Raw genomic sequence first — 26,801 nt, forward strand, 5'->3', positions numbered from 1 at the left:
TTGACTATTATTTGAAAGTACTGATTAATACCAGGATACCAATATACTTACTGCCAAGTGCCAAATCCTACAAGGTCAGTAACAAAAGACTTTGATATCATAATTTTAGCTCATTGCAGATTCAAACTGCAATAAGAGGGCAGGGAAGACTACAGGAAAACCCCACAGCAAAAGTCAGCAGCTCAGAGTTATCAAGTTTCACTCAAATGCAGACAAAAATCAGGCAGCTGACAACACATCTTCAGCAGAGGCAGCACCATATGATCTCTGTAGCATCCCTCCATCTCATCTGTTTTCAAAGTGCATTCTCAGTGCAAAAAGTAGGATTGAATTTCGAGGGGCTCACTGCCCCCAGTGGTTTCATATTAAGACCAGAATTCTTGCTTGAGTTCGTATGCTGCAGCTTTGTGTGTGTTAAGTTCACTTCTGCATAGCGGAATGGTGCTGTCCTGGCTCTGCCCCTCAGCATCCATGTCCAACAGTGTCCGCTCCTCTGCAGGAGGACCCACCTGGAAAGGAAGCAGTGCAGGCAGTCCAGGTCTCTCTTCTACAGTGCTGCTGCTACTAGCAAAACAAGAGTCCAGATTGCTTGGAGTATCAGTACTTGAACTGTTGGCAGAAGATTCACCCTTGGCATTGCTGGGTGACACAAACCACCAGGGATCAAGCCGCTGCCGACTGGCTGCAGGACGTGGCCGGGGTAGGAACTCCAGTGTCTTGGGTCTTTCCAGTGTGGGATCCTGCTGTGCATTCCATCGTCTCGGGGTTGGAGGAAAAACAAGGTTGGGGTCTGGCAGGCGAGGGACTTCACTGGGATCTCTGCTTGGACTAGGTGTTTTTAATACACCTATCCAAAACAGACAGTGTAAGAGAAGAGGGAAAAACATGTTAGCTGTCACTGCTAAGTGGTTCCTACAGATCTTAGTTTATTGTATCTACAGTGCAAAAATATATTCAAAGCAGAAAGACTTCATTCAGAATCTACAAACTCAGTATCTTCAAGATTATGGCAATCTGAAGATGCTGGAACCAAAACCATTACTGCATTATTCTGTTTGCTACTTGTGTAAAGACAGCCTCCACAAGCAATTCGTGTGGGCAGGTCATCTCAACGAATGTATAAGCAACAAGTACTTATACTGCTTCTGTCTTTACTCTGAAGGGGAAAAGGAAGATGGCTGAAAACCTACCTGCTCCCAGTGCTCCAGTTAAACAGCTACTGGAAGGGCATCCACTGGTTGGGCACCCATTGACAACCAGTCCACCCCCTTTGATGGCTCCATCAGAAGGTGTGCGTCTGTGTCCGCTTTGCTGGGTGTGGGAAGAGACCGTCACGTGTGTGGGAGTCAGGGACTGGTTGGGGTCTTGTTTGAACCTCTCGATCTGGACATTGACCAGTGGGTTTGTAATGGCTGGCAAGGGAGCCTTGACTGTCACTGGGCTGACAGGCATCTCATAAACCACAATCTCATCACTGTCTGAGCGCAGCAGGGACCGGGTGGAATTACATTCGGAAATGGAAGACAGGGAAAGAAGGGTGAGGGATGTGGATGGCTCGCCTAGCAACAACAGGGGATCATCCTTCCTGAAGATCTTCCGGGAAGGTGGACTAGTGCTCCTACGCGGGCGTCCAGCTCGCTGAAAAATGCTGTCACGCTTCTTCTTCTCTTCCTTGGGCACCTCTGGGTCTTCCTCAATCAGCAGCTGACACTTCCCTGCTTCTAACAGATCAAAACCCAGGCCTGCAGCAGCCAGCACTGCTCCACAGCCAAGCAATGCAACCTCACATCGCTTGTGGTGGGAGCCGCTACGTTTGAGGCTGTTGGTGGGTGTCAGCTGCGGGGTACTGGTAGCAGAGTTTACAGGGGTGGACTCCTCATTGGCATCACTAGAAGGGCCATCCCATTCTTCATTCTTCTGAAATGGGATGCAGAGGTATGACTGATTGTGCACAGGTGAAGGGTGCACTTTGCCCTCTCCATTAAAACATTCACTGTCCTCATCATCTGGAAAGCAAATGAAAATAGACTTTGTGTCAATGTAGCATTTGCACTGGTAAATTTCATTCTCTCACAAATATACTTCAAAATAAGATTCTCCTCAGAAGATGCAACTGCTCTCCTCACAAACATCATTTATCAACTGCCAAATACAGTCTATTGTTTCCAAAGAAGACAGACTGGAAACACTATCAAAGTGAAAGAAATCAGTGTTCATCCACTTGAGATTAATTGCAGAACAGCATTTCAAAGGCAACTTAGAGCTCAGTTAACTTCTAGAGTAAATTTTTGTGGTTGTGAGTGAGAAGCAAAAGGTAGAAAAATTTTAAGGATTTTTCCTTGCAAGTGAAGGTGTAAGCATGCTGCACATGTAAATATCATTATTCAGGAAAGAAGCTGAGAGACAGCATGGAGCTAGAGGAGAATTAACAGAAGCTTGTTAGCTTGACAGAGGGAGAAGCACAAGTAGTGAGGTGAAAAAGAAGAAAATCCAGAAGGAGAAAGTGGATCCTTGACAAAGAATAAAAGAAAAACAGATACCAAACAAAATTAAAACATTGCTGTAAGGTACCAGCTGAAGGTCAGGAAAGAGGTTCATTGAAATGTGAATGGAAGTGGGGATGAGAGTACCAAGTTCAGGGAATTCCTTTACCCATCTCTGCTAAGCTGGTGAATCCTGGAAAAGCAGGTGCAGTTCTCTGGATCTTCCCAAGATTTGGTGCACTGGATGACCACTGCTTGCATCCTTCCACCAGAGCTTTCAGACTGAAAATAGTAGAAGGATGTAAGAAAATGTTCACAACTAGTTTCCATTCTCCCCTCCTCTTATATATTCTCTCTTGATTTACTTAGGGTATGCTTGTATCCATCTCAACTACATAGATCTGAAGTCCTCCCACAGCAAGAAATTTTCTGCCATCTTTAAAGAACTTTAAAAGGGAAAAAAAAAAGAAAAAACAAAAAAAGAAAAAAAGAAAAAATAAAAGGAAAAAAAAGTTCTGTTCCTCATTCATTACACTGTGGCAGTCAAAAGGCCTCTGCTGATAACTAGCAAGCTATGAATGCAGAATAATAGAAAGCACCATTACAGTATGTTAGCCATACTGCCCTCTCAGCAAAACTCTCATGTTTCAGACGCTCTGCAAAATGTGATATCCGCATCAAGTCTCCCTAGAAGAGACTCTGAGTACTGCAGACCATCTCAGTTGTAGAGAGAACAGGACAGTTTTATGAGCAACCACAGTTTGCATGTAACTCCATTCCAGCTGTCTGTGCCCAAAACCAATCAGTGCTTCAGACTGTACAGTAATGAACAGAAAATGGAAGAGGTCTATTGCCAGAATTGTAAGAATGTGATTTGAAGGTAGAAGTGGATTTTTACAGCTCAGTGATCTCCCCGCCTTTTACATAATTAATGATTGCAAAGTGTGACATCTGTTTTAATTCCTTAGAATGCTATCCTAGTCTCCTTTAGTCGAACAGGTAAAGCATAGGCAGCAAAGAAGCTTCCTCCATACTGTCCTGCCAACATGTCTTGAGTATCTCAGAGAGAGAACGTGTTTTAATAGATCCAGGTCCTCTTGCAGGGGGCTATAATACTGACGCACTATGCAAACATCAATTTTTCAGGCATTTCACACCTGACCACACAATAGTAAAGATAAAGATTACAACTGACTATTTTATTTGCCCTGCTAAAAAACATGCCAAGAGTCAAACCATCAATTTATCAGGGGGAAAACACTCAAACATTACTAAAAATTATCAAGCATTCAAATCTTTTAGAAGGCCAAAATAGCCCTATGTTTAAAGCAGCATTGATTCATTGGAGTCCTGGTATAAATAATTCACACACATAAAGATTAAAAAAAGTAGCCACAGAACAATAACCTATAGAATCAGAATCTGTATTTCTGCAAAAATCACCTTCAGGACTGATTCACTCAAAGTACATGTCTTTTTCAAAAGACTAAAGAGAAGATACTTGCTTGGCTTTACCAGATACTTCTTATGTACTAGCATTTAAGACAATGAAACTACAGAAAGCTGAGCCTTAAAACACAGAAGACTTACTACAGAGAGTTTTGTACACCTAAGAAGTTTGACAGCTTACAAATACACCTAACAACGTAATACCAGACAGTGAAACATCCGTTGCTAGATAAATAAACTGAATGCAATTTTTTAAACTTTTCTGAATCTCTAACATCTCTGGCAGAGGAAAGAAGTTTGGAAGCAGAAAGGCATTTGCAAGTGGATAGGCAAATATCCTGTAAGCCAGCTCATGACCACTTTTAGAACCTAGAAATGAGTCTTTCTCCAGACCCTTTCTTACCCCTCTTCTCCTGCACCTAGCTCCTTGTGACAAAGTGAGCTTGGTCCCCAAGTGCGTCCCTTTTTCTTCTGGCCTCTCTTCTCTTCTTCCTCTCCTTCCTCCTTTGGAAGGACTGAGCTTCGTCCCCATGTTTTACTGCTTTCAGCAGGTGTCACTTCACAGGTGGAAAGAACAGTGGAAAATGGGAAGGAAAAACAGATACAAAAAATAAAATAACTGGCTCCATGGCAACATAAAGAATAAAACATAGGCCAGAACAGGAATAGTAACAGAAGTGATTTTCCCATAACTCTGACCATTTATCAACACAAATCTAACAACCAAATGCCAAATTAAGCATTCCCTAATCCTTTCAAGTATAGGTAGCCTCTCCAGCTTTATTCCATCACCAGTTTCTCTTTAGATCCACCAGTTTGAAACCAAACACACAAGTGCTGTGATATCCAATACAAACACTATACATTAGTTAATATGACTTTCATAATTTTAGGACATCATGTCTGTATTATTATGGGAACATTATTTGCATGAAAAGTGCCCTTGTTTTTATTTCCTTAAAACAGTAAATTAATACACTACAGCAATGTTTTACAGATCAACTCTGCAAATTAGTATTTTTTAAAATTAACTTGTACACCTAAGGAATATATTTTCTATAGAAACAGCAGTATTTTATAAACTTGAGTGAGCATGGTTTTAGCTCCAAAGGCGGTGATACTCTCCCTCCACTAAGACACTGCATTTTTCTCTCCAAATGTATACATGCAAGGCACAAGGCAAACATTTTAGGTGCTTTGTTTAACAGCCCTCTCCTAGATATGGAATCTTGGCATCTTACCACGCTGACAGACTGCATATTTCCCAAATTCAATACTACATTGAGCCCCTTACACTGTATGGCCCTGAGTCTGGGAATAATGGTAGGACTTGCAGGAGGGCTGGAGCAGCTACTGATCAAGCTTTTCCTTTTGTCCATCGTTGGAGAAGCCTGCACAGTGAATTTATGCTGAAAATCTGTTTAGCAAAAAAAAAAAAAAAGGCAGAAAGACACAGTTAAAATTCTCTTTTTGTTAATATAAGAAAAAAAGAAATAATAATTTATGGTAACTTTCAAAGAATGCAATTTATGGGATCTATGTAGAAATGAAGTTTTACAGCTAATTGCTATTTCCCAATTGTACACAACAAGAATTTAGAACAAAGATGTGCACTCACAGTCCTGAAAATGTATCTTCTAGTGTATGTGTGAAACACATACACACACAGATGTTGTGTTGAGTGTCATGCCAAATTAGACCCTTGTATAAATCCTTGCACCTTACCTCTCAGTTTCTTAAGCACCACCAAAAATAGGTGTTTGCAGACCTAAAGAAAGGCATAGGTAACAAACACATTTTATCATAATTTCTCTTCTGAACAGCGAATGTCTCCAGAAAACAAAGAATATAATGTAAGTCATCATCCCTGATGCAACAATGAGCGCTAGGTGATTTACAAACCCCAGACTTTTGGTTTTTTGACACATTTAAATCTCCAAATAAAGAACAAATAAAGAATCTGAAGTAGAAATGCTAACATCACCATCTTCACTCTTAAGAGTGACTTTGCCAACACCTTACTAATATTTAACATTTCTTCCAGAAGTCGCTTCCCTGTTAATAGGAGTTCACATATGAACTCGCAATCTAGGGGTTTAGCCTCACAGCTATCAAGGTATTTTTGGTAATTTTTAGATTCCAAAATTTTAGATAATTTAAAAAATTTTAGGTAATTTTAGATACCAAAAAAATCCAGTAGATTGTAGCTTCTCCTGCAGCATTATGTAAAATATTCCCCAAGCACAAACCTCCATCATCTTCTACGTACATTCTTTAAAAAACTGATTATTTTGAGTATTAACATGTTAAACTGCAATACCACATTTTTACAATAAGCCATATACAGCCAACAGCTAACAAACATGTTACATTTCAAATTTACTTCTGGCCTTCATATTGGAACTTTGGGCGATGCTAGCCACAAGAGCATTAAATTTAGTTTATTGATCCCAAAGAGGCATGTTTTTCCTGAAGTACATCAAATCCTTTCTAGTGCATAAGGGTCAGTAGTAAGGAACTATCAAACCTACAGGTTGCTCACATTTCACCTGGCACAGCCTAACACATCACCAACCTGAAGGCAAGCTGATATGATTGCCATCCTTTAACTTGAGCCGGCTCCTCTTGAACTTCCCCATGCGTTTCTTGACCCGAGGCTTCTCCTGACACAGCTGGTGGATGATGATGTTGAGCTCCCTTTCCAGGATGTCAATCTCACGTTCTGCCAGCTCCTGTTCCCGCCTTCGTAGCAGCTCCTCATGGTTCTTCTGCTCAACAGCAGCACGAGTCAGCTCTTCTTCCCATGTGCGCAGCTCCTGCAGGGAGACAAGAAAGTAGAAACAAAAGGCTACCTTGCAACCTGTGGCTTAAGGCTAACATTACTGGTTCTGAAGGCACAGCTTCAATGGCTTGCACCCAAGAACCAGTATTAAAATTCAGACATAACCACTTGTGAGGCCACACCTGAAATCCTATGTCAAATTTTAGGCTCTCCAGTACAAGACAGATATGGACATACTGGAGAGAGTTAAATGCTTGTGTGGGGTGAAGGGATATCTTACCAGTGTATTAAAAAACCCGAGGGAAGGGTGGAAAAAAGATAAAGTCAGGCTCTCTTCAGTGCCCAGTGACAGAACAAGAGGCAAAGGGCACACACTGAAAACACAGGGGGCACTCTCTGAATATATTTTACTGCATTACTGAGCACTAGCACAGGTTACCCAGAAAGGTTGTGGAGTCTCCCTCCTTGGGGGTATTCAAAAGCCATCTTGACATGGTCCTGGCAATGGCACATAAGGCAAACCTTTCAATCTATCCCTTGCTGACAAAACAAATTAACTGAAACTGTCCTTGAAATCCCAAAATCCCACTGCGTTCCTCTCCTCCCACACAAGGACAAAAGAATTCAGCACTTCGAATAATTCTCTCCAAATGGCTAATTCCAGTGCAGGAAGCAAAAACTGAAGAATTCAAGTTAAACATCAGATAGATAATCAGACAGATTTTAGTTTATATGTTTTTAATAATGGCATTGTTACGTGGGTTATCACCAGGGAGATTTCAATAAAATCATTTAATATAAAATTATTTCCCCATTGCTCAAGAGGAATACAGTACCCAGCCTGAGGGCAGTGTAGTTAGTACTGTTTAGCTGTTTGTCTGCTGAAGTTTCTGGTTTTCAAAAACTGTTCCAACACAGATACGCCATGGGACAACAGTAACAAGGAAATGCCTATCAGCTAATTTATTTTTCCCAAAAGCTACTAAAATAGGTGAATAGAAAGGTTTTAAGTATTCTCGTAGAAGTTGACTTCTTTCCTCTGACCCAAGGTCTTCTCTGCCTTCTCTCTCTGCCTCCCAAACCCAACCTCTGAGCCCAAATCAAGACAGCGGCTTATGATGAGTTTACTTTCAGGCAAGAGACTGTGAACTTACAAATATATTATTACTCTAGTGTTTTTGGTTCTGCTGCAGTTTTTCTTAACAACTAAAGACAGTCTCTGTAAGGACCTTAAATTAGATGCAACAAGCTGTGCTTTCTGCAAGCATGCTTGAAGAAAACTTCAGCTTTTTCACATCTCCTCTTCAAGGCTGATGGTCACCAATCTTGTTATTCCTGCTGGCATTTTTGTTTCCTGCTATTTGCCCAGATGGCCTTCAGTTACAGCAGTTACTGGACCCTTCCCCTGGTAGCACTCATGTTTATTAATCCATGCATTTTGGTTGTGCTCAGAACCTTGCAAACGCAAATCCAGCAGAAAGAAAGCTGCAATGTTAACTAGAGTATAAATATATATATGCTGAAACTACCCTCCTACATCTCCTGTTAATAGTTTTCATTTGGTTTCTCAATTAAGATGCTAATAGTGAAACAGTTATCAAATGCAATAAACAATCAACTCATCACAGCAATTTGCACAGAGTATAATGGAAGCTCACTACAATATTAGAAAGAGTAGCAGCTGAGGATGTGAATATTTATTTTTCTCATGATTCTACCCTTGTGTGCATCATAACCTGCCATTGATTTGGGGACTTTAATATAAACTCCAACAAAACACAGACAAAATTAGCTCTGGGATGCACAAAACAGTGATCCTTGTTTGAACTATGAAATGGGAAAATTACAATCCAGAGAGCACAAGCAGGGAGCATTACTCTCTACTTACCTTTTCTTTGGCTCTAAGCTGATCAAACATCTCTTGGATCTCTTGTTTCCAGTCTTCCTGCAGGGAGTGGAAGGAATCTTTGGGCATTTCAAAAAAACCAGACTCTTCTATGGCAGTAAGATGGTCCAGGATAGTGGCAAAGGAAGGTCGTGAGTGTGGGTCAGGGTTCCAGCAATCTAGAACAGAATAAAGACAAACAACTGTCAAGCATCTCTAAGTATGGAGGTCTGAGAGGACAGGTAGTACTTTACTGATCCCCAGTGGCTAATAGTGGCATACACACTACCTGTGTTACCCCAGCTTTCCCACTGCCCACTTGCACTGACTATTGTCAAGTATGGAATTCATGCTTTCATGCTTGTACAATATCCAACAACATTTAAAACCTTGAACTACCTAACCACCTAGGTTCTATTGCAATAATATGTCAAGTAAAACACAGATTGATTAATTTTACAGAAGGGTACACCTTAAAGCATTTTTTAAAAATAACAAATAATTTCCTTTAATATTTTGCTTTAAGATGCATATATGTGTTCACGGAGTAGAAATACTATGCAAGGCTCTTGCAAATACTTCTTTTATAATAGTTACACTGCAGAGTTAACAGCCATACTGCAGGAGGATATCTATCAGGGTTTTTCCTGATGCCAAAATCTAATACTCAGCTGAGTCATTATGAATCTTTTCTCAGAATGGAAAACCTCTCCTGCAAAGCAAACTGGGCATAACTTGTGTGAAAATAGGAGATTCAAGTAAATAATGACATCAAATGGTGCATTTGGAATTCTTCTATTTTAACAGGTCATTTTTTATTATTTGAGAGAAAATTAATCAGTCATTTTTCTTTTGCTTTTAGGAGAAGCCACAGTTGTAAACGAGTGTTTTTCATTTACAATCCAATGCAATTATTCAGCCAATTACAGAGCTCTAAAACCACAGGACTGAAGGTAGCCATCTTAGCACATAAAGCAGCTCAACGAGCAACAGTACAAAAGGCAATGTCTTACAATGGTGGGAATTGAACACAGAAAACAGAAGCAGAATATAGTATGAAGTAACCCCCAATCCATTACAAACAATCTCCCAAACCATTACATCAAAACATTTGATATAACACTTTTGAATAGGAAATTTGCACTCATTTAGTCTTCTCTCTTCCCTCTCCCTCATTTCTACTCCAGCAGAAAAAAAATTACTTTCTCATTCCTGTACCAGCACTTAACAGGTTCTTGTTCAGCAAGTGTCCTTATTCTCTTTAGTACTGCTAGATGTCTGCATGCCAAAATTCCAGAGCAACCAAACACAAAAACTTCACATTCACACATATTTTTAAGGAATACAGCTTTTCTGCATGAATGGAAGTAACTAACACGTGGGTCTCTCTCATCATAAAGCACTGCTCCACATGGTCACTGGACTTAAGACAAGCATTACTGCAGCACAAAACATGAGTTATTAAAATGTTCTAAAAGTTTTCTAGACCTTGAAGTCAGAAAAAAGGGAACATTATTAAAAATATTAGGTGAACATTGTTAAAAATATGAAGTCCTAAAAAAAGTTCATTCATCAGTTTTGTGGACTGAAGTACACCAAGGGGCAGCTGTAATTAAAAATAAAAATCACTTCACAAAACCTGTGCAACAGCCAAGGCTTGGTTCTGCAGTTCTTTCCTTTTATTTTAGCCTTACTGAGATTTTGCATTTGGGAGTTCTGTTTTCAAAACTGTGGGTATCAACAGGTTCCACGCTGGAACACATTTGTATTTATGGCTTTTAATTTGTTTCTTTTATCAAAATAGAGAACTGAGGATGTTAAAGAGTGCTCTGATGATCCCCTGCTGCTGGCCAATTAGTAGCAATGGGTGTTACAGCAGGACTGTCAGTGCCATAATCCTTGTCTCTTTACCTCAGGTCTTAAGCATGGCAAAGCAAACACGACCAAACGTAAAACAAAATACTGCAGCCAGCCAAATGCATGAATGAGTGAACAGGATAACTAGCAGGTGGCCCGTGGCTTTTATTTTCCCAGGCCTAGATCAGCCACTATTTGCACTAATGAGGAGAGTTGTAACATATAACTTTTCTGTGAAGAGTGAAAGTTCAGCTTTGTTGTCTCAGTGAAGACCACCATGGCAGTAATTCAAAAGTGAAAGCAGCATTAGAGGAAGAAGAGTTCACCCGAGATGGGAAACAGCCTGTTTGAAACACAGCTTTGGTGAAGGGGCAGAAAGTAATTGGGTTCTTTTGTTCTCATCTTCGCCCTGCACACGGAGAAGCCAAGTGTCCCGAAGCCACGTGGGTGCTCTGTGCTGCTGGGTTCAGGCACTGGCCAAATGCCTCTACCTAACTTTCCCGATAGAGGGCATGATTTTTAAATCCTCACTCATAGTTAAGAAATCCAGGAAAGCATGTCAAAATAAACTACATGGCAAAACACTGAGCTGGCAGTTTCACCAAGTCTTTCAGACAATTTCTCACTTTACACTACCTTCAAGCTACTCTACCGGCAACTCTATTGTTTACTGTCCAGTAGGATATTTCTGTTTTAGCAGAACATACATGAAAATTTTCACTTTAAATTAAATTAACTGTAGCCTGTAACCTAAAGAAAACACCAGAAAAATGCAAAAGTATTCCAAAAGCAGGAAAAAAAAATCCATCAGAAACATTGTCTTCATGATTCCTATTCCTTTCCTGAGGCTAGAAGCACCACCAGAGGCCACAGAGTTCTATGTTGAGACTCATTCTTTGCTCACCAAGACTATAAACCAAGTTTGATTTCTCTTTATCTCTGTTTTCTTTCTGCCAGATAGGTATAAAAATGTTTACTACATATGAACACCTACAAATTTTTGGGAGTAGGGACACTGACAAAAATACTGAAGGTAAGGAAGAGGGAGAGGGCAGGAGAGAGGGAGGGAGAGAGGGAGGAACAACTGAAGCTCAGGAGGCATGAAAGTTTCAGTGGCCAGCAGACCAGTGACATAAATACACCCAAAAATTACCTGACACAACCCTTTATAATAACTACAGCACCTCTGATGACTAACTCCTGTATTTCTTTCACCTCTCTGTAGCCCACCTTGGGCATGAACTACCTCCACAGACAAAGCAAAAACTCACACCATTCTGACTAAAAATATGGGTTATTTTGGAATGTCAAAGCCACATTTAAAACCTCTCCCTGAAATGTCAGTAGGATCAAGTTTCATTTCAAACCAATCTGACACTATTAGCAAGATGTTTGAGCTATGAATTTTAAAACCAATTAGACTTCAAACAAGACCTAATTATCTATTATCACTACTAGAAAACAAGCTAAGAGAGAACAGCAATAGCCTCCCTTTTCCTACAAAGCCAGTTGATAAAAAAATCTTTCATTATTCTGGTAGTAGACTGATTGTCACAGCACACTTACAGCCACGTCTGGCTCCCACAATAACCTGCACCACCGGACAAAGCCACTGGAGAAATCTGTGCTCTTAGGTGACAAAAGCAACACAAAGAGGCCATGCTCAACAGCACTCTAGAAACAGCACGAACCACACACACCACAGCTGGCTTACCTTCCATGAGTTTGGCAAAAGGCTCAGGACATGTGGAAGGGATTGGAAGGGCAAGCTTATTCATAGCAACACCATATGCTACTGCAAGACCATCAATTCCTCGGAATGGTACTTCTCCTGTCAGCAGCTCCCAAAGCAGCACACCATAACTATCGGGAAGGAAACAAAAGAGAGCAGGTGTTTGACTTTAACACAGCCTTTGTTAAGCAACAAGGTACATGAATCTGGGAGTTCAGTCTACTAAAGAAATTGCAGTTTGCAGGACAAGCTTATGAATGCCAAGCTGGTGATCTGCCCTGTTCTACCTGCTTTTTTTAGTAAGTCTAAAATAAGATGACATTTTCACCTTTTAGGCAAAAGTAATTTTCTCTCTGAAACTGGGAACAATCTGAAAACCATAAATCTTCTAATTTAGTTTCAAAACAGAACCTCTCAAAACACCCAAAAATATGAAGAAAGTTGTTTGGTGGCTTGTGATTTCTAAAACTAAGTGAAAAATACTTCTTTAGAATTAAGTTGTCATCTTAAGATATTCTACAAAATACTACCTATGAAGTTGCAGAAATAGTTCCAGGACTGTTCTCCCCCAAAGTAAATGATGAAAAACATGACCTCAGAATATTTTTTCTGCTTCTAGGAAATCCAAAACAGAAACTGCTTCTTCATCCTTTGCAACTTGACAGTTTTTTCTTCCACTATCTCTTACTCTCTTCTGAACCCATTTACCATCCATTATATTCTGTGGTAGTGAACTCCACAGATTTAATAATACATTGCCAAAAAATACTTCCATGTATGTGTTTTGAGCTTGTCAGTTGGTAATTTCATTGGCTTCCCTGTAGTTCTTTCAGTAGAAGAAAGAGTAAACCTATGTTCCCTATTAGCTCCTTCCATGATTTCACAGGCTCCCATATATCCTGCCTAAATCATCATCTTTCCAGACCCCCAAATCCTAATCTAGCTAAATCCTAGTCTAGTTACTATCCTGAACAGAAGCTGTTTCATATCTTTCATTGACTTTGACATCTTCTGTTTGAATGAGCAAAATCACAAAGTTTTAAAAATATGGGGAGAGGCACAAATGGTATTATTTGTTTCTTTCTTTCCTACTAAATTTTCATTTGCCAGTTTGCTTTCTCACTCTTTACAAAATAAGCTAAATTATCCATAGTAGCTTCAATGTGTTTTTACTGAATCACAATAGTAAAATTTAGAGCCCATAAATTGTACATATTAAATTCCCCCATGGGTACTACTTTGAATTTATTACCATTATCATCTATTTTATCATTCATTGTAGTAAAACTTTTCCTCATCTCTCTGCAGAACATTAATTTTTCTTATCCTGAATAACTTGGTATCATCAACCATGCTACTTAACCATGTATTGTTTTTTCAAATCACTTATGATTGTATTGAACACAGAATTCCCCACCTACAAAACTGATTTATTCTTTTAGTAAATAAGTATTGATTAAATTAAGGGAAAAATACTTGCCCTCTTTTCCCACATCAATTTACTTTATTTAAAAGCTTATGATGAAGGATTTTGCCTAAAGTCTTTATAAATCCAAATACAGTATAAGCAACCTCACCACTTATCCACATATTCAGTATCTCCTTCAAGCATTTTGACTTTTCACAAGGTATTACATTTTCTTCTACAAAAGCTGTTTCCCAGATATGTTCACATGTCCACCAGCTCCCTGCTCTTTAGTGCTGTTTCTACCATTGAGAAGAACTGAAGATCATACTTGCTAATTCTCAGGAAGCTCTTTTTAGACCTGTCACCATGTCTGCTGCCTTCCATTTCTCTGGTACTACACCAGCTTTAAGCAAGAGATTGCACAGCACAGCTACTAACTCAGCTGACTCTCATGTTCTTGTAGAAATTTTGGGTGTTACTGTAAATCTCAGGAATTGTTACTGCTCATTTAATCAGTCAGTTTTAACACCTCTGTGAATTTTACTTCAGTAAGATATGTCCTCCAGGCTTGACTCGCTTAAAGAGAAATTTTCAGCTTAAAATGCCTCTGCTCTATTCTGGCAGACACATGTCACTGAGGTTTTTTTCTGGTATAGCCTTATCTTCCTTGCACTCCCACATTTTGCCCACCTCTGGGCTGTTATGTTCTCCTGCAGGGTTCTCACCTGAGCTGCATTTCAAAGCAAGGGATTTGGGTTTATGCTATAAGAAGACTCTCTTCAAAACCCTTTTATTATCTCTGTTTTATGTTCAACTTGAAAGAGCTCAAGTCAATGCATAATTTTCCTCATTTGGATACAGACAGAAATTTTAAAAAGATGTCTTTCAGTAGACTTTTCTACACTACCTTATTCATTCTTTTGAAGGATTTCCCATACATTCACTCAGAGTTTTAACAGTGTCCTGAAAAGATAGTCATGTTGTGTGTTCTGCTTTTGTTGTTTTTACAAAAAATTCCCACTGTTGTCGATAATCTTGAGATTAAACACTACTGTAATGGACTAATTTTTCTTAATTGTGCTTGCAAAGATACAAAATCTAAATATACATATATTTGGACCATGTCATACTATACCACCTTGTAGGCCTCCTAAGCACAACTGAAGACCAAATGAAAAACTGCTTCTCTTCCAACAAGCTCCTTATATAGCTGCTCCATGGAAGAGCTAAAATATAAACATTATATAAATATAATATAAAGCTAAAACATTGAGCTTTTCTTGTTTCAAAGCAACAGTTTCCCTACCCATTTGGGAGTATATTATCACAAACTGTACCCTTGAGATCTCCCTTCCACCCCATCACATCTTTAACATTCACTGTAACTGCTGCTACCTTAGTTGGACACCTTTAACAGTACTTTTCCTATTTAGATAAAGGATTTTAGTAACTAAAGATCCAACCTTTGCTGCTAACACAGCTATTTTACTTTATTAAGCAGAATACAATATTTTTTGACCAACAAAATATTTTGCTTTTTTCTTATGTAATTCACACTCCTGATATTATTATTTATCATTTCTTACTGTCTCAAGAGCATTATTTGAAAAAAAATAAACTAGAGTCTAAGGCAAATTTCTTCTTGGCCTTCTAGGATTCATAAAACACTAAAAGAAAATGAAAACTGAACTGAGTGTATATTTGGACTGTCTAAATCCGACTGATCATTCATGTTACTTTTCAGTTTGGATATCACCATTGATAGTAAAAGGTAATAAAATCTACCAAAGAGCTGTATTATTACTTTAACACTACTGTTGGGTAAAGCACTACTGATGTGCTCAAAGCACTTCTTCTGCAGGGTAATTTTTAAAGGAAAAAGGAATAGACAGATTGGTGTTTCTTCCAATGTGACACTAGAAGTGTATATTGCAGGAAAGGTCACTTTGCTTCTGACAAAACTCAATGCCACTGTACTTACACCTCATTGCTGAGAATGCTGCTTGCACAGAACTGGGGAATACTGTTTTGTGGCACTTGAACAATAATCCCAAGTGAATAAACACCAAGACAGGTGCTGAACACAGTGTTTTCCTATTAATTCTCAAGCAGAAGATTGGGAAGTACAAAGGAAAAAGCCAGATCAGAAAACTGACACAAAAAAAGGCATAGAAAGAAAGAAACAAGGGCCTCTACACATTCTCAGTGGGGAGAAAGAAAAAGTGATCAAGCTCATTTATTTTTCCAGAACCTAGTAGTAATTTTTGGACTTTAATTATGAAATGAACCATGTGACACAACCCATGCATCCAAGTCAACTGACACTTGTGTGAATAATTAACCACCTTTCAGTGATCCAGTAATCCCTTAAGCCATTTAACATCAGGTTCAATCCTACTCACTGGATTTTCAGGGCAAGGGAGGCTGGAGGTCTGCAGGATTTCACATGTGATTTTGCCACCTCCCTTGTTAGTCTGTGAACTTTTAAAAAACAAGTAATTGTTTCTCACTGTTGAGATTAAACACTCTTTAATCTCTGTTAATGTACTGTTTAATGTACTGTTCCATGGCATATGTACCATAAGCTTCTCTTATGCATTTCCCCAGGTTCAAAACTTTCCATGAGGAAGGAATTATCATCCCAACAAACAAAGAGATCCCAGCTCCAACAGCAACTAGAACATGACTTTTATTAAGGAAAAAAAAACCCCAAACTTCATTACACTTTTATAGCTGTTAATAGCTGGCATTTTGCCTGTTCCATAGATGACCTTTCCTGCCCATTTCACAACAATCAGTATCATGTGCTTCTCCCAGGTGAGTTTCTCCTAATATTGCTAGTCAGCATTTATCTGCCAGGTATTGAAGTCTTGACAGTGCTTCATTATGTACAGAAAACTACAGAAACCTACAAGTGGTCAGTTGGGCATGGAAGTGCTTGACCAACACTTGCTTAAAACAAAATATTCTAATGACTGAAGTTTCTACACCCAGCACTGAATGCCTGAAAGTTCCTCATCGGCTAACCTGATGGTTTTAGCTAGAGCTGGTATTCCATTCCTAAACGGAAATTAAATTCCCAATTATTTCACTGGTCTCAGAGCAGATATAGCTTAAAAATATCTAAATTGAGGAACACAGAGAATCCAGATGATGGTTGTATGGTGCCTTTATATTCCACACACCAATATTACTGACAATATGACTGTCTTTTAGGTAGTACAAGTAAAAATTAAAGTGTACAGCAAACAAGAAATATATTTAAACAGCCAAATGACAGAAAAATGTTATTTATATGTCTACTAACATTAGTGTACAGTATTGGATGAGCTGCAATATCCAAGCTTCAACTTTACCCCTGTAAATCCAAAGCAAATACAAACACATAACAGATTTACAGGAAGAGACTTATTTAAATAAAACTGTACTTTCACTATCCTCTGTACAATATAAGCACAAGGCTTCTACTGTATATCTAGAGTCTGTGGGTACAGCACAGCAAAATTCACAGCAACAAGTTTTCACTAGCAAGATTTACCAAGTCCTGGTATTATGAACAAGCCTCACAGTAGCCCAGACCCTGGTGATAAATACCACGTGTGGCCATTCCTCACTCTTTTTTTGAGTTCTTTGCCAACCCTACTCCAGAGTAAACAGAAGGAGCTTTTCAAATGGAGCTTGAAACATGCTTTGGAAAGATGAAGCAGTCAGTTATAATGACTGACTCAGGAAATTTCAGTCCAGCATGCATCTTCTTCAGCTGTTTGTGCAGCGAGAACACAAGGAGAACAAGATTCTTGTTCAAAGGCTGGGCAACAGTTCAGCCAGCAGTATTACTCTAATAAGCTTTAAAGAAAAGGTGTTGAAATAAAAGGGTTCACGAACATTAGAGACAATTCTGTGGGTGCTGCATACACTAACTGGAAGACTGTCAGGCAAAAAACCCCCTATGACTCCAATGATTAACCAAGTGGTTGAACTGGACAAGAGGAGGAGCAAGTCTAATAGGATAAAAAAGTTCATCCTGTTAAGAATTTCAGGTTGCATCCTTGGGTGGGGACAGGAATTATTACACAAGTCCATGACCGCTTTTGTAAAATCTAGGGCTTACAACCATTGAAGACTAGTAGTGATTGCACTGGTAAGCATTTGTGTTCTTTGCAGCTTGTTTAACTATGAATAGAGGTTTTAGCCACCAGAAAGAAAAAGCTTATTCAGAGACAGTATATAAGTTCCTTAATGGTGATGACTCTCTGTTTAAGAGAGAGCACTGTGAGGAACTCAACCTCCTTTCAAGGGAAGACTGGTAACTATAACAAGAGAAAGTGATGAAGGAATTTTAGAAGTAGAAATAAAGTATTCTGAAAAATAAACAAATCATTTCAGTTATTTACAGTCCTTGAGTCCTGAAGTGATTCATGGTCCTTAAATCACTGATCAAACTGGTACTTTTGCATGGGCATAGAGGCATGTCATGAAAATCACCAACCAACTGAATAATTCTTAACTTTTTAAAAATTAATTCATACTGGTATAGAAAATCTACTGATCTGTTCATAGCATGCCTGTATTACTAAAATTACAATTACAGGAAAACTGTTCCCTCTTTCCCTTAGGTTACCCTTAAAGGCCCTTCCTGACGCTGTTTCAGAGAGCAGCAAGTAAAGGTTTGAGGTTGACAAGCTGCGTACAAATCAGTACCATCATCACATGCACAGAAAAGGTGCACAGCCTTAACAATTTCATTTCTGCCAGACTTCACTCCAAATAAAAGCCTGATTCTTGCTCAATCTGTCTCACATTAGCTACAGAGGCTACCACATTTAATTACTCAGTCAGAATTTTATCCATACTATTAAAGTGCAAAATACAAGTTCACAGACTTATCGCAAAGCAATACATTATCTATTCAGCAAAACTGGACAAGGAAAATGAAAATCCCCACACCAAATAGTTGCTGTAACAGCCAGACATGTCTACCAGCTGGGCTGTTTCTTTATCCTGATGGGTTTTACAGCATGCACTCATTTGTGGAGCAGCATTAATGGCCAGAAACACAATCTTATTGACATGAAAACAAAGATCCTGACATTTCAACACATTTTTCTCCACCAGAAAAAAAAATTCTCTCTATTTTATCTGTTTCAGATGTTCAGTACTAATTCTAAGTCATCCAGCATCCAGAAAAGTCACTGTTCTGAAGCTATTTACTGAATTCTGTATTTACCAATCCACTTAACAGTGGATTCAAACTAAATTTCTGGAAGTATATGGGCCAACCCTTACACTCCTCCTCACCATATTAGCTCATTCACAAAAATTCCAGTGCACGAATGAACAAGACAATATATACATGCATGTTACTATTTCTGGGTTACATACTCATATGGACCCAGATAAGAGTTCTGTTATCCTATGTGAAAGACTAAAAGGGTGAAAATAATTAATAAAATTATTGTGAAAACAAAAAACATAGTATTGGGATTGAAACGGATGGAGAATTCAATTAAGTACAGTGTGTTTGTGTAGACATACATTAGTGATAGATTACTACCAAAACAAAATATTTAAAAATTATCTTGCATGTAAAACACTATAAAAATAAAGTACTTCTCAGATTGTATTAATGGCCTTTGATTATGTCAGTCAATAGCCAAATAAGCCCAAAATGTTTGGTTCAGATAAAGCAGAGGGGATTTGGATTATGAATCTCAAAATAATCTGAACAAAAGCTTACAGAACAACAAAAATTTAGAGTCATGCAGTAGCTGGTCCACCACTTATTTTCTACAGTAACAATAAGTCTGAGATAAGTCTGACAGATGGAAAGCTGGTGGATAAAGTTTTCTTAAGACCTGATTGGTTCACCATTACTCATTCTTACACATAAGAGACTTCCTGGCAGGTCTGGTTACTCTTTAGTATCCAATCACTTAATGCCAAATCAATACCTCCAAACATCGCTGCCTTTGGAGAACATGGAAGAGCGGATGACCTCAGGAGCCATCCAGGCATATGTCCCAGCTGCGCTCATTTTGGTAGTTTTATGCCACTCCCTGGCCAAGCCGAAATCCGTGATCTTCAACATCTTGTTGCTCAGATCTCCATTTTCCACCTTTTCGAGTATCAGTACTGGAGAAAAGAGGGGGGGTTGGGAATAAAACGTATGCAGAGTAAAGCTAGTATTTATGCAAAAAAAGATTTTCTTGGAGATCCCCCAAATTTCAAGATTTTCCCTGGCTTTTCATTATTCAAACATACCATATCCTATTACAGGTTATTTCAGGCTGATTCCTTCATCTGACAACTGAACAGGTCTCTAGCAAATAACTTCAAATTTAACCAAAGTACCAAGTCCCAGAGAAGAAATATGTAAGAACATAATTATTTAATATAGTGCCTAGTGTCATTCTGTATAATGCTCTGCTAAGAGGAAGTGAACCACTGTAACTTCTAGAAATCCAGATAAGGGAAGACATTTCCTAATTAATCCTCTCTCAGCAAGCCAGTAATAGCATCATTTTCTTGAACTGCTTAGAGGACTTTTTTTTGTAAATCCAGATACACACATAGGCTGGATACACCCTTCATGTAAATGTGTTAGGAGTAGAAGCTCTATGCACAATATTTTTTTTAAGTTGCTATTGAAAAAATTTATTTTTGATCAGTCATAACATGCTCAACTCCTAAAGGCATATAGACCCACAGATTCCCTCCCCCATCATTATTAGACAACTTTTTTCTGCCCTGTGGCAAAGGAGTCCACAACCAAGAACTTTAAAAACACCTTGAGAGAGAACTCAAAAATGCTGTGATATAAGACATATTCCTCTGTAGACGGAAAGTTGTACTGTTACACCACCCTGTTTAAACCAGAGTCTACAAGTATCCACTCTACTTTAGCAGCATCTCATTATCTTCTTTCTTTATCTTAGTGCAAAGTGACCCCACAAGTCACAGCAGCAATGCAACATAAAGCAACAGAATATAAGGGCACTAAACTTCCATAACTAATGGAACCATAAGGCCCTGAAATGTTTTTATGCCACTTTGTAAAGCATCAAAGAAAGAAATATTTGTATGGGTATATTCCAAAGACTTCACATCAAAAATCACCAAGCCGGTTACACACCATTGCTATACAGCTACTTTGTTTTTAATGTCATTACAGATATTACAGACAGAGGTTCTTAGAAAACATGAGGATGTTTTTTTCTTTTTCTATGGATGCATCAATTACAAAAAAAAAAAAAAAAAAAAAAAAAAAAAACAAAAAAAAAAAAAAAACCCAAAAAAACAAAACCCAAACAAACAAAAGAAACCCGATAACCTCCATAATCAAGCAATCGTGGATCATAACAAAACCTATAAAAGGCAAATGTGCTGCAAAAATTACAGAAAATAATCTTTAGGACTATTTTCAGCAGTCCAAGTGTCAAGCCTCAAGCTAATACAGCTTTATTTTTTTTTTTTGGGAGAGGGGGCAGAATCATTCCTTCCAATAATTAAAATGGGGGTTCCCACCAAATAAAACCCAATTATTTGAATCCTTCTACATGATAAGTAACACACATTTAAAATATTAAAATACTGCTTTTACTTCAATAATAGAATTCACAAAGTACTACTTCAAAGATTTTTGTGGGACAACTCAAGGTGTGAAGAAATTAGACCTATAGTTAAGCTCCTGGTTCTTGCTTCTTTTCCAAAATTTCCGACATGACCGAATGCTCCTCTATCCTAACCACAGAGAAAACAGACTGAGGCCTAGAGTTACTGTTCTCTTTGTGGTGACAAAACCATATGCATTTTTAGAGCAATACTTCAGTGCACAGTAGAACCAGCACAAGAAACCAAGGCAGAGAAGGTGCCTTCCTTTGGGCTTCTTCTTCAAATTAAATCTAACTTTTTACTTCTTTCCAGCAGATGAAGACGTGCTAAAAGGAATTGCTAGCAAGTCACTCATTGATTGCAAAGTGAAAAGCTTTCTAGAATGTACATGGTGTTTCTTTTTCTAGCTTGTACCCATTCTGCCTAAAGAACTGGCAGAATAACAAAATGTAATTTTAAATTTAAATGCAGTAATTTAGAGATGTACAGTGATGTTGTAAAGTTAAAGTAAAACTCTGAGACAAGAAAGTATGGGTTTAGGGGGCTTGGGGATTTTTTTTTGCTTCCCACCGTAATCACAATGAGGAACAAATAAATGTATTGTTTACAGATCATATTCTGTCTGAATGAGTTCAATAGCAGGACAGAGCACAATATATCAGAACTGATACATACTGTGTACATACCTTCCTGGTTAGAGGCTATTTAAATCTGATTACCTTGATTTGTATTAAGTTCTAACAAAATAATTAGTACTTCCATAGTTCTTTTGTATCCAGAATTTGTTCTTTTTTCAGATGCAGGGTAGTAAGAAAAATTACCATGACAAAAAGACCACAGAGAAGGACAAAAAAAAGAGACGGATTTTTTGAAAGTCTGATTCCTTAGTTATATCCTTGGCTCCTTTTCTATTTCCTTGTAATAACTGCTTGGAATAGTAATCTTGAAATCCAAATTGTTTTTAATTAATTTAAAGAATGGTATGCCTTTCCAGCATCTGTTTCAGTTCTCTTTACTGTATTATTCAGTATCAACAGGCTGACTTGCCAGGAGTCTCCCTTGCCCATCTGTCAGACTTTCAAACCAAAAGCCTTGACTGTCCCCTCTTGTTTTTGCCTGAATTTCAATGAAGAACTTGTGAATAGGTGAAATATTAATTTGTTTCAGTCCCCTCAAAAAAAAAAAAAAACCTTTTAGGGAGAACACACAGGAGGTTGCTAGGACACTGCATATGCATTTTGCTTAGGCTAATCAACATGGTCTCATTTGCTTCTGAGTTTTACCTACAATCAGTTATTCCTCCGTGTTTAATACTCTCAGTGCAAGTCTTCTGCAAGTACTACTTCTGCACTTGTATTAGTCCATGACAAAACAAAAAAGATACATGAAACATGAACAAGCAACATGCTCTCTACAGTTACAGAATTAGTGTACTTTCCCTATTTTAACAGATTCGATCACTCAGGACTGAGATAACAGCGGACAGATGATTAACATCTGGCATAACTGCATTGAGTTTGCATGGCCAGGTTTTGGTAGTGGGATGGGTAGAAGATGCTAGAAGCTTTCCCCATGTCCAGCACAGCCAATCCCTGGTGGCTCCAAGATGGATGCGCCACTGGCCAAGGGTCAGCCAACCAAAAGTGACGGTAACACCTTTGTGACAACGTATTTCAGAAGAAGAATAAAAAAACAGTTATTGTGCAGATGTAATTCCATCAAGAGAAGAGTGGAGAGAGAATATGTGAGAAGAACAAATCTGGAGACACCAATGTCAGTGCAGAAGGAAAGGGAGGAAGTGCTCCAGACACCAGAGCTGAGCTTTCTCTGCAGTCCATGGAGGACCACATGGATGCAGAGATCCACCGGTACCATGCGGAGGAGACCCACGCCACGCAGGTGGATGCCTGAGGAGGCTGTGATCCTGTGGGGGCTCATACTGGAACAGGCTCCTGGCAGGGACCTGCACATCTGGGGAAAGGTTGCCTGGCAAGACTTGTGACTGCATGTGGGACCTTTGTTGGAGCAGGCTGTGCCTGAAGGACTACACCCTGTGAGGGAAGAGTGCAGGAAGAGTGACCCATGTTGCAGCAGTTTGTGGAGCTGTTGCCTGTGGGATAGACTCACACTGGAGAAGTATCTCCGGTGGGAGGGACCCCACACCAGAGCAGTAGAAGGATTCCTCCCCCTGAGCACCAGCAGGAACAATGTGTGATGAACTGGGCATAACCCCCATCCCCTGTCTCCCTATGCTGATGGGGAGAGGAAATACAGCTGGGAAGGAGGGCAAGTTTGAAGTTTTTCTTAAGGTGTTCTTTTACTTCTCCTGCTCTGAGTTTTTTTACTAAGAAATTAAACTGATATTTCTAATTTGAGTCTCTTTTTGCCTGTAATGGTATTTGATGAGTGATCTCTCTTGGTCCTCATCACAACTCATGAACCCTTTGTTATATTTTTCTCTCCCCTGTGCAGTTGCAGAGGGGAGTGACAGAGGAGCTTTGGTGGATGCACTACCAAAACAAGTTCAGGTGCAGATATAGAGCACTCAGATCAAAACACAGCTAATATACCAAGGAACTAAATCTCAATCTTGTCTACTGATTTTGAAGATCTGCAAGTGATACAGAGGTTTAAAATACGTAGAAATTTTAATAGAAAATCTTTCACGATCCCAGCCTTCAAGAGAGAGACTGGCAGCAAAGACGCCAGACCTACTCTGCAAGCAAACAGGGAAGAATGAGATCCAAGCCAGCAGGAACAGGAAGAACATGTATCAGCTTGTTAGGGGTGAATCAGCTTTTCCCTGTTTCAGCAAGGCCCATGCAAGAAATCTCTTCCTGTGTGCAGGCATAGAGCCAGCCAAATTGTAGATTAAGGTCTGCTATGTACTACTGCTCCTCTTTTTCCTCTACGGCACAGGCTAAAAGCTGATCTTAAGTAACATGGTAGGAGCCAACTAGCAGTGTACAAGGGGGACTGGGGAAGCAAATCAGGTATTACAAGCACATTCAGACACCTTGCACCATCCAAATGCTGCAGCAAAACAACTTAATATAGGAAATCACCATGTTCTTTGCTTACTGTGCAAGTACAAAGGAAAACATGGTGGCCTAAAGTAACATTAAAATGGTTAGCAACCTCTGGTGAAGTGCACCATGCATGCATGTCCTTACAGGAGTAATAATCCATTCGTGCTCACATATGTTTTCACACAGTCCTGAAAGACTTGGAACTTGTCCTCAGGAAAATAAGCATTTGACAATGCAAATTAATGACAGCTCACAGAAATTCTGTTCAGCAAGACAGCTCTTCAATATCTCCATGTGTTCCAGTGTAGAATGAATATGATCAAATTTGCCTTAGTATCTCTTCACAAAACCTTCCTTAGATCAGGCAGTCATCCAGATACAGATGCATACAATTTAGCTGTGTAATTTCAACCACTAAGAGTGTACCAAGAACTTTATTACTACATGGACTTTCAAGAGTCATTACTGAAGCTTGATCTGACCCCACTGTTTTATCCCTTGAGAGCCAGGCAAACTGGAAGTGCTCAAAGACAACAGTCAATCAAGGCACAAGAGAGCTGAGACAGAAAGTTAGAATTAAATACTGAGCCTCCTCTTATCTAGGTTATGATGAGATAGTCCTTTTTCTTTGAAATTAAAATGTTTACTGAGCTTCCTCCATATTCTTCAAGAACATCTTTGGTGGCCTACAAGAAGCATCAAGTTATTTTCCTATCAGACTCTTGTGAAAAATTTTCTAACTTGTCATCGCTATATTTTTCATTACTTTTTGATAGAGGTTTCCATCTATGTGGTGCTTTGGCTTCTGCTTTGGCCAAAATAAGTTGAAATAACAAAGGGAAAAGGCAACACTGCATGACATGCCAGTTTCAATCCCTACAAAGAATGATGGGGTGTTAACTCTGTCAATTCTGGTACCATTTAAAGAGGGTTTCTTACTTAGTATCAAAGTGGAAGTATGATGTACTCAGAATCCTGTTATTCTTGTCTGTGATTTGGCCTAGCAGCTTTTCTAGCAGAGTTGAAAGTGATGGAAACCAACTTCTTGAGGTCAGGTGAAGCCAATTTAACTTCCTCAGTATTAGCCCCATTCTGTATGTACATTAATAGCTAGCAGATTTTCCACACATTCCAATGTCAGTCTTACTGAAAGTCATTAATCCTGTGGAAGCACCCAGATCCTAGCGATAACAAATCTCAAAGGTTTCGGTTCTCAGTTTTATGAGCTACAGCTGTATATCAGTGGCTTCAAGAAGAATGCGGGCTACTTTTCTAGAGCCAGGGCCAACTTTGATGCTTTTGTTGCTTAAACAAAGATTTGTACTGAAAACAAACATCACAGGAACTGATCCACTAAAGTACAACTGACACAATGTTATTTGACACAGAGTCAGCTCTTCCTCCTGTTCCAGCAAATTCCAAATTATTATGCTTTACTAGAAAGACAAAAAACATCTGCCTTAGTATTCAAAGCAATACAAAAACCAACTTGGTTAAGATTTCTAAAATGCCACCATATCATTGAGCCTTCATGTAGCTCCTACTGCAGGATCTTCAGTTCTGTCTCATCATCACAAGTCACTATGGAGATAGATGCCTTTCAGAAGGAGAAATCACTGCAGTGAAAATACTGACACCTGTGGCTTCAAAATTTTGTTATCAAGGACATCGTGCACGGTAACAAAACCACTGGTTAGTTCTAAGTGGCAAAACAGAGGACCAAAGGATGAAAAGAATTCTGAAGGAATACAAACTGAAGTCACAAAAATTAACCGTTTAAATGCTAGCTAAGTTACAACTCTGCCATAAATTAGCAGGTAAAACTAATTACCTAACTAAAGAAGGGTTGCCCTGGAGGCAAATAATAAACATTTCTATAAAGATGAAATTCTGTCTTGCATGTTTGCAACAGATGCACACCTGCCACAGCCTCACATGTTCAAAAGGTGAATGTCTTCTCCTTCCTGTTCTCCCTCCTCTGTAGCTGTGAAAACTGGCTTACATGAAACCAACTCACAGCATCTCAGAAGGCAGTCTTCCCAGGCTCCAAACAGTCAGAGAAAAGACAAAGCCTCTACAGAAGGGGATTCCAAGCATATATCTAATATACATGTCTGAATTACCCTCCACAGAAGCCTGTAATGACAAGAGGCACATCTGTCCTAAGTGCTTACTCAAGCCAAATAAATCTCTCTGGTCTGGTATAAGCAAGCTATTTCAATTACAGAAGTTCCCCTACACACAAGATGTTAGACAGACATCTGGTGAAAACCAATTTACTTACCAGTCCAAGATTACCTCAGTGGTGTACTGTAAGTAGTCAGAAATATATTGTTCTATTAGTAGGACAGCTAATGAAAGCAAAACTGGTATTCCTGTAAAATAAGTCTTAAGTAAAACTGTCCTTTTGTCCACAAAGGTACCTGAAGGTCATCTCTCATTGCATCTTGCACCATTCACCTTAATAATCACTGAATCAGTTGACAAGTCAATGGTGAACATCACTGAGAAACACCCAAAGCCTTAATGCAAGTAAGATGTCACTTCCAGATATCCAGCTGTGTT

The 26,801-nt window shown here is 39.0% G+C and overlaps 1 protein-coding gene across 1 annotated transcript in view; it reads right to left on the bottom strand.

Moving 5' to 3' along the window:
* Positions 1–365: 365 nt before the first annotated feature.
* MAP3K9 (mitogen-activated protein kinase kinase kinase 9) overlaps positions 366–26,801 on the bottom strand; it is a gene marked incomplete at its 3' end in the record, with an annotated part of 46,742 nt that continues 20,306 nt past the window's right edge. The window contains exons 3-11 of the mRNA XM_084207547.1: positions 19,548–19,728; positions 12,171–12,319; positions 8,603–8,778; positions 6,508–6,748; positions 5,227–5,349; positions 4,336–4,489; positions 2,653–2,765; positions 1,191–2,006; positions 366–847 (exon numbers count right to left, since the gene is read on the bottom strand). Of these exons, the coding sequence (XP_084063673.1) occupies positions 366–847; positions 1,191–2,006; positions 2,653–2,765; positions 4,336–4,489; positions 5,227–5,349; positions 6,508–6,748; positions 8,603–8,778; positions 12,171–12,319; positions 19,548–19,728 (2,435 nt within the window). The remainder of the gene's footprint in view (positions 848–1,190; positions 2,007–2,652; positions 2,766–4,335; positions 4,490–5,226; positions 5,350–6,507; positions 6,749–8,602; positions 8,779–12,170; positions 12,320–19,547; positions 19,729–26,801) is intronic.

This window comes from Fringilla coelebs (assembly GCF_963513975.1).
Source record: "Fringilla coelebs genome assembly, chromosome: 6".
In the NCBI taxonomy this organism is placed as follows: Eukaryota; Metazoa; Chordata; class Aves; order Passeriformes; family Fringillidae; genus Fringilla; species Fringilla coelebs.